The following is a 7,232-nucleotide window of genomic DNA, read 5'->3' as shown; positions in this document are numbered from 1 at the left end:
AACTAGAGGAAAGTTGTATTTCTCATCGTTGTTACATCGCACCCTGACTGGCTCATCTCCTCCCCGAGACCCCTCTGCAAGGGGATCTCCAGTGGCCTATTAATGGGCTTTGGATCTCCACTCCGCACTCCCTCCATCATTATTTATCAAGTTGACATGAAATTGTTTAACTACCTCAGACCCTATATACGGTTTGTAAGTCTGTCAGTGTTTATGGGAGTAGATAGCTTCTTTTTGCAACCACTGAACGTCTAGAGGGTTTGAACCACTGATCTTGTAGTTAGCAGTACAACGCTTACTCATCTGCCCCTCCAGGTTCCTTAGACACCTAGGCTGACCGTTTGAAACTAATCTCATTCTCTTCTCCCCAAACTCTGTTCGTCTTCCCCTGTGTTTCTGGTAAGGAGTGTGGCACAGTGCCCACCCGCCTGCCCATGCCAGGGCACGGTACTCTCCTCTCTGCTCCCTGCACCCATCACACACCAAGTCCTTGCTGATTCATCCCATAGTGGGGATCCGCCTGCTTCTCTGCTCTCCACGCCACTCCCTTAGCCAGGACTACTACTATCGCTTCTCCATTATAACCAGACCCCGCCCTCCCCTGCTTGACCTGCCACCCCTCCGCCCCCACCTCCACCTCCTCCGTTCCACTCTGACTGGACTCCCCCCAGTCTGCCAGACCACTTTCATCAGGTCTCACTTCCAGCACATCCCGAGTTCCTGCCGTCCTTGGGTGACGTCTGCTAAGTCTGGTTCAGAACCACTAGCGTGTTCTCATGACGCCCTGAACAACCCCCACTCCAGCACTTTCCCCGCCCACCATAAATGCTGCTCCAACCTATGTTCCCATTCAGCTGGACACTCCAGGAGGGCAGGGCCCTCTGGGTCAATTCCAGCCCGTGGCCACTCTGGGTGTCAGAGGAGAACTCTCCTCCGTGGGGTTTTCAGCGCCGTTGTTTTTGTTTTAAAGTCCGATCACCAGGCTTTCTTCCAGCAGACCCCAGCCCTGCGTGAGCAGCCGAGCACATTGAGCATTGCAGGGGCTTGTTGAGCGAACGGCGGGGGCAGGGACAGCAGCCAGGTCGCTGGTCGTAAAGCTCAGCACGAGTACCTGAGAGTCAGGACGGTGTTCAGCTTCCTCGTCAGAAGCATGGGATGGAGGTCACCGCCGACGAGTGAGGTGTAGCTACAGCCCTAGCATGAGCCAGGGCCAAAGTGCATGTGGACTCCCAGAGTTCAGTCTGGGTGCAGGTTGTCAGGGCAGTAACTGTAGGACCTTGAGGCTGTCGAGCACAAGTGCCCAGTCTCCACAGGACCCTACTAGCGGCAGCTTTCCATTTCTCTCCTTGTAACCATCCCAATATGGTCAGGAGCAAGCTGGAGTCAGAAGGCCTGGGTTTGCCCTTGACTTTGACCTTGGACAATCACATACCCTTTCCTATCCTTTACTTCCCCATCTGTAAAATGGGGAAATCCTATAAGCTTAGCTGGCAGCGTTGTTAAGAGGATTCCGTTTTAACACTGTGTATGAAGCGCCAGGAGGGTGCCTGGCACGGAGCAAACATTTACACGTGAGTGTTATTCTTGTTACCCTGAGGCTGCGTCACACGCACTATAAACTTCTGTGACAGCATCCTCGGTGGTTGCGCTTGCCTTTCCCCTCGCAGCACCCCGCACAGAATGGGGTGGGAGAAGCTGGCCGTTGGGTCCCGAGTCAGTCTCAGTCCTGTGGGTCTTTGCAGGGGGGGCAGGGTGGAGATTCTGAGTGAGGCGCGCCGCCGTCTCCGTCCAGTGCCAAGAGTGGAGCATCGCGGATTGGTTGGCAGCTCAAGTTGTGTGTGTGACTCTGAGGTAGAGAGGAGATGAAGAAGACAGAGCGGCTGGGATTCCCGTTCCCGGGCTGTTGTGCTTACTGCAGGGTGTCGAGCCGCCTCCACGGAGCCCCTAACCCTGACCGGCACACAGGTCACCTGGTGGGCCTGCAGGAGTGAGCTCCCCACCACCCGCCCTGTCGGAGAGACAAGTAAAGTCTCTCAAAGCCCAGTTCAGATGCCTTCTCTTCCAGCAGTGCTTGCCTGGTCTTCTTAGCTGGGAACACACTTCCCTTCCCATGAGCTGCTGCTGCTGCATGTCATCGGTGCCTGTCATGCCCGACCATCCCCCCCGACCCCAGATCCCTGAATGAGGCTGCTGTAGTCCCGGGCTATTTATTCTCTTCTTGTGTGCCATGTGGGCACTGGGCAAGTAGGGCCAGTGTGGGTGGTGGAAAGGGCTGGGTGACCTTCCTGGCGCTCTGGGTGGGCCATGCAGCCCCTTTCTGCAGCTGCAGAATGTGATGTGCTGCACGTCCGGCTCAGCTGTCACTCATTGAAACACTTCATCCCATGTAAAGACTGAAGGCTGTCTGTCACCTCCTAGGGAACCTCTTCTTCTGCTCCTTCTGAAGCTGCCTGCTTGGAAAGGAAGCCACCTGGCAGAGGAGGCCGGAGAGAGGGAGAGACAGAGAGAGGGAGGGGGGAAGAGAGAGAGAGAGAGAGAGGAGAGGAGACACGACAGGGAGCTAGAGCACCAGCGGAGTGAGGAAGCCATTGCGTGTGGAGTGGCGAGCCCGGTGCTGCAGAGAGAAAGAAGCAAGGCTGGCAGGTGGGCTGCGCTGAGAGGCACCAAGAAGGTTGGTAGGCTTGGACAGAGAGGGTATGGCCTGGTTGAACAAACCCAATCATCTGAGAAGAGATTGTTATTTTTTTTAGCAAAGATAAAGGGAGATAGACAGCTGGGGCGCCAGAATTTTTGATCTAGGATCGGAATCTGCATTGGGGACCCGATCCCTCCGCCCCATTCCTTGGCTTGCTTGTGTTTGGCGGGAGACTGGATGGAGGCTCCGAGGCCCAGAACTTGCCTCCAATCCAGGTTAAGCGCAATGCAAAGGCAGCAGGCCTGCTGGGCACTGGCTTCGAGTCCGTCCCAAGTGTGACTGTCCCCTTTCTTGCAGGTTGCGACAGCGACCACTGGGGCCCCCACTGCAGCAACCGGTGCCAGTGCCAGAACGGCGCCCTGTGCAACCCCATCACTGGAGCCTGCGTGTGCGCCGCTGGCTTCCGCGGCTGGCGCTGCGAGGAGCTCTGCGCGCCCGGCACCCATGGCAAGGGCTGCCAGCTGCCGTGCCAGTGCCACCACGGTGCCAGCTGCGACCCCCGCACCGGCGAGTGTCTCTGCGCGCCCGGCTACAGCGGCGTCTAGTGAGTAAAGCAGCCATGGGTCTAGCGGCAGGGCCTGGAGGGTGCACCTGCTCCCTGCAAACCAGCCTGGCCCAAAGCCCCTTGTAAATAGGTAAGGTGGTGGGGGGGAGAAGGGCCCGGACAAACCTAGTTGCAGAGCCTCCCCCATTCTGACCCCTAGTTCAGGTGGCCCTCAGACATTCACCATGCAGGCCACAGGCACCAGGGCCAACCTGAGATTCCACAGGGCCGCGTGGCGGTCAACCCCCCACAGGAAGCCTGCCTTCCCCGAGAAGAACTCCCACACCAACAGCTAGGCCCAAGAAATAGCTTGGAAAGCTATTTCTTAGCTTAGAAATCTCCTCTGGCCATAAGTCAAATGCACGTCCTCACAGGAGCTTCCCTGCCAAGCAGGGCCTGGCAGACCTCCCAAGCAGATCTTGGTGATATATACAGTGTGTTCTCAGCCTTCTCCCAGCAGGGCCCAGACTTTCACTCCGTTTCCCCGGAGAGTCCCCTTGACTGGCCCTCCAAGGCTGCTTAGTGAGACCCCTCCGAGGCAACACTCCAAGCCTGTAGGGGGCCAAGGACTCTGGACCCAGAGACATCCTTGATTGGACATGTTCCCTCCCCTGGCTCCCGGCCGACGCCCAGCCCCTAGTGAGCCGGAGACCAAAGCCATTGACAGGTTAATGTCTGTGTCCAAAACCCCATGTGCACCTACCCCCAGCCTAGCATGGGAGCTGGGAGCCTTCCAGAGCCCAGATAGGGTGCACTTCCAATTGTCCCCATCTCTGAATCCGCGAGTCTTGAGGGAAAGCTCCACCCCTCCCCACCCCCCACCCCCATGCCTTTGTTCCCACTGCCCCCCTGCATGACATGCCCTTTCGTTTTAACACTGACTTCACCTGCCAGGGTCACAGGGAGTCTTCCTTAGCCCCCCACCCCACCCTCCCTCCGCCCCAGAAGAATATTCTGAGCATGAAAGTCCTTCCACCAGTACTGGCCCAGTGACACCCCACTTCCCGCCTGTCTGCAAGCAGAATTCCTGGGGGCTCTGCACTGATAGGATTGGCCTCCCAGGGCCTGACATCAGCCTCGTCTCCACCCTGCTGTATCTTATACCTTTGCTTCCCCATCCAGCTGCGAGGAACTGTGTCCACCTGGGAGCCACGGGGCTCACTGTGAGCTGCGCTGCCCCTGCCAGAATGGGGGTACCTGCCACCACATCACCGGTGAATGTGCCTGCCACCCGGGCTGGACGGTAGGTGGGCCCCAAAGAAGCTGGGTGCGGCCAGTGGAAGCCCGTACATCCCTCACTCACAAGGCTCTCAGAGGGAGAATTTCCTCTCCCATCTTGAATACTCTCCCTTCTCTATGGTCTTAGACACTGGATGGTACCATGGGAACCCCTTGGCATCCCAATTCTGCCAGCTAAATGCTGTGTTGCCTGAGGCAAGTTACTTAACCTCTCTGAGCCTGTGGTCTGTCCCTCTCATGTACAAAGGAGTTGCATCCTCCCCATAAGACGGGCTGTATCCTTGGACGTGGGTACCCGTGTGAGATACTGTGGGCTCTGGGCCTGATGTGATTAGAGGAGGGGAGATGGCAGAGGATGGGCCCCTGATGTATAGAACTTCAGATTCTCACACATACACGCCCACTTGTTTCTGTGGATCTGGGGCGGGGGAGTGGGGATAGGAAACTGGAAAAAAAGAAAAAAAGAAAAAAGCCATCAAATCAATCCACATTCCTAGTCAGCGTCTAGGACGGAGCAGGACTGCCCCAGTGAGTGTCTGTAACTGTAGCTCGTGCCGGGAGTCGAGCACCTCCTCTTTCTCCCACGGATTAGCTGGTGGTCTTAAAGTGCTGACCTTGGTGTCCCAGGACTCCTACTGGGGCAGCGGGGTGGGGGCGGGTGCAAAACTTTAACAAGTGTCCCGGATGGTTCTGATGCAGCCTCCCTCAGCCTGGGTCTTTTTGGTACAGGGGTAGGACTTATAGCCTCACAGACCTAAACCCAAGTCTTCCATCGCTGCTGACCCTGCTACAGGCCCTCAGCCACTCTGGGCATCAGCTTCCCTGCCCTGTGCCGCTCCCGGGGCTGGCCGGATGTCAAGAAGCAATACCCGTTGCAAATTCAGACGAAATTCAGACGTGCTGCGCAGTGCTTGCATCTGCTCCGGGCGCCCCTGCTCTGCCGGCCAGTGCTTCTGCAGTCACGCTCCCCGGGCACAGCACGGAGGCGGAGGCTGACTCTCCAGTGACACAGCCTGTCAGGAAGCCCAGGCACACCCCTGGCAGCCTCCCTCCGCGACCTGAGGCTGCACAAAGCCAGCAGGAACAGGCTGCTGAGCAGGACAGAGTGTTTCAGGAGGCTGTGGGTGCTGGGTCACAGGATAGGTAGGAGCAGTGCCCATTCTACGGAACGGGACAGGGCTTTGGGATGCGATGGCCCTGCAGTCCCCAGGCCTGGCGGCAAGCCAGCGTGGATCAGTTCAATACAGACGCCCAGGCTCCTGGCCCTGAGCCCGTCTGGGGCCCGGGGATCTCTGTTTGTAATAAGCTCCTGGATAATATGGAGGGAGCCGGCCCGGACTGCAGGTCTACATTTGAGTGCAATTGATCAAGGCCCGGGAGCTCTGGGGACTGGAAGCCTAATAATTAGCGCTCTGGCTCCCCCGCCCCACGCTGCCTCTCTAGTTGAGCTTATTCTCTCTGCTGAGATTTCTGGGAACCCTGGTGGGTGATGCGTTGGGTTTGAAACCACCAGCCACCCTATGGGAGAAAGAGGAGGCTTTCTCCTCTCAGAGAGAGTTACAGTCTCGGAAATCCACAAGGGCAGTTCTACCTGGTCCTATAGGGTTCAGGGTTTATTGGGAGTCTAATAAGATTCCCCACAAAAACAGGGCCCCCCATCTTCAAGAAGTCTCAGTCCCCTTCTCTCTCAGAGAGGAACTGAGACCCAGAGAGGGTAAGTGATCTGCCCAAGGCCATGCTGCCCAAGGTCAGGACTGAGGCAGAACTAGACTCCAGGTCTCCTGAGCCCTGGACCGCAAGCCTGGTGTCTGACTCCTCAGAGGAAGACAGACTGACTACTGACTCCCTACCACGACTCCCTACCTGAACTGCTCGGCCTTCTGGAGCCAGCTTCCAGATCCGCCCAAGCAGTCAGGGCAGAGAAATGGGGGGGATGGGGGAGAGGAAGGCTGTGAGGGTGAAGGGCTCTCTGGAGAGACTGTGGGAGGCAGGTTGTCCCTGGGAGGGAAGGGCCAAGCCAGCACAGGGAAGGACCTGTTTCTTCTCCCCCTGCCTGGTGAAAGGTTCGTTCTTCCAACGACAGGAAATTCTGTCTATAGAAGCCTTTGGATGTGGAGACTTTATGTTTTTAATTTTACTGTAGACAATTGCATTTCTATTTTTGACACAGCATTTAACTTGCAGATTTATATGAATTATTAATACCCCTTGTGCACGCACAGCCGCTATATAATGAAGCTGCCATTCAAGCCTGAGGCTCCTCCCAAGGCCTGCTGAGGCCAAGGAGAGGATGCTAGGGAGAAAGGTCACTCCGTTATCGTCCTCAGTGGCCTCAGTGGCCTCACTCTCATGTGGCCTGTGTGGTTTCCACCGGGCATTTCCCTCTCAGATGCAAAGCAGCCGCTGGATACACACCTCTTCACTCCCGACGGCGGGTTGGCTGTGCAGAGCTGGAGAGGAGCCAGGAGGACCTCTGCCCTCCCCACACTCCCCCCAGGCCCTTCCTCTGGGATTCTTGAGTGTGAGGCCCCAATATGCTCACGGGACACCATTCTTGCCCAGCAGGGGTGAGCTCTTCCAGGAGGGGCCTTTACAAAGCACCTGGGGACTTAATTCCTTTTTTCTTCACACGGAGACCTTTCAGAAGAGAGAAGTCTGAGTGAGTTGTTGGATGACAGTGGTACAGCCAGGTAGGGAGGTAGGGATATGATGGCCCACCCCCTTAGAAGTTCCTGGTGGCAGAGGTTGGATAGC

General features: G+C 57.0%; 1 protein-coding gene across 1 annotated transcript in view; it reads left to right on the top strand.

Moving 5' to 3' along the window:
- MEGF11 (multiple EGF like domains 11) overlaps nt 1-7,232 on the top strand; it is an 88,188-nt gene that overhangs the window by 2,061 nt on the left and 78,895 nt on the right. Inside the window, exons 2-3 of the mRNA XM_045285656.1 lie at nt 2,993-3,239; nt 4,362-4,482. Of these exons, the coding sequence (XP_045141591.1) occupies nt 2,993-3,239; nt 4,362-4,482 (368 nt within the window). The remainder of the gene's footprint in view (nt 1-2,992; nt 3,240-4,361; nt 4,483-7,232) is intronic.

The sequence above is a fragment of the Echinops telfairi genome, unplaced genomic scaffold (genome assembly GCF_000313985.2).
Source record: "Echinops telfairi isolate 266 unplaced genomic scaffold, ASM31398v2 ScPeMD7_7475;HRSCAF=8513, whole genome shotgun sequence".
In the NCBI taxonomy this organism is placed as follows: Eukaryota; Metazoa; Chordata; class Mammalia; order Afrosoricida; family Tenrecidae; genus Echinops; species Echinops telfairi.
Note: the sequence above shows the minus strand (reverse complement) of the source record. Positions and strands in the feature narration are given on the sequence as shown.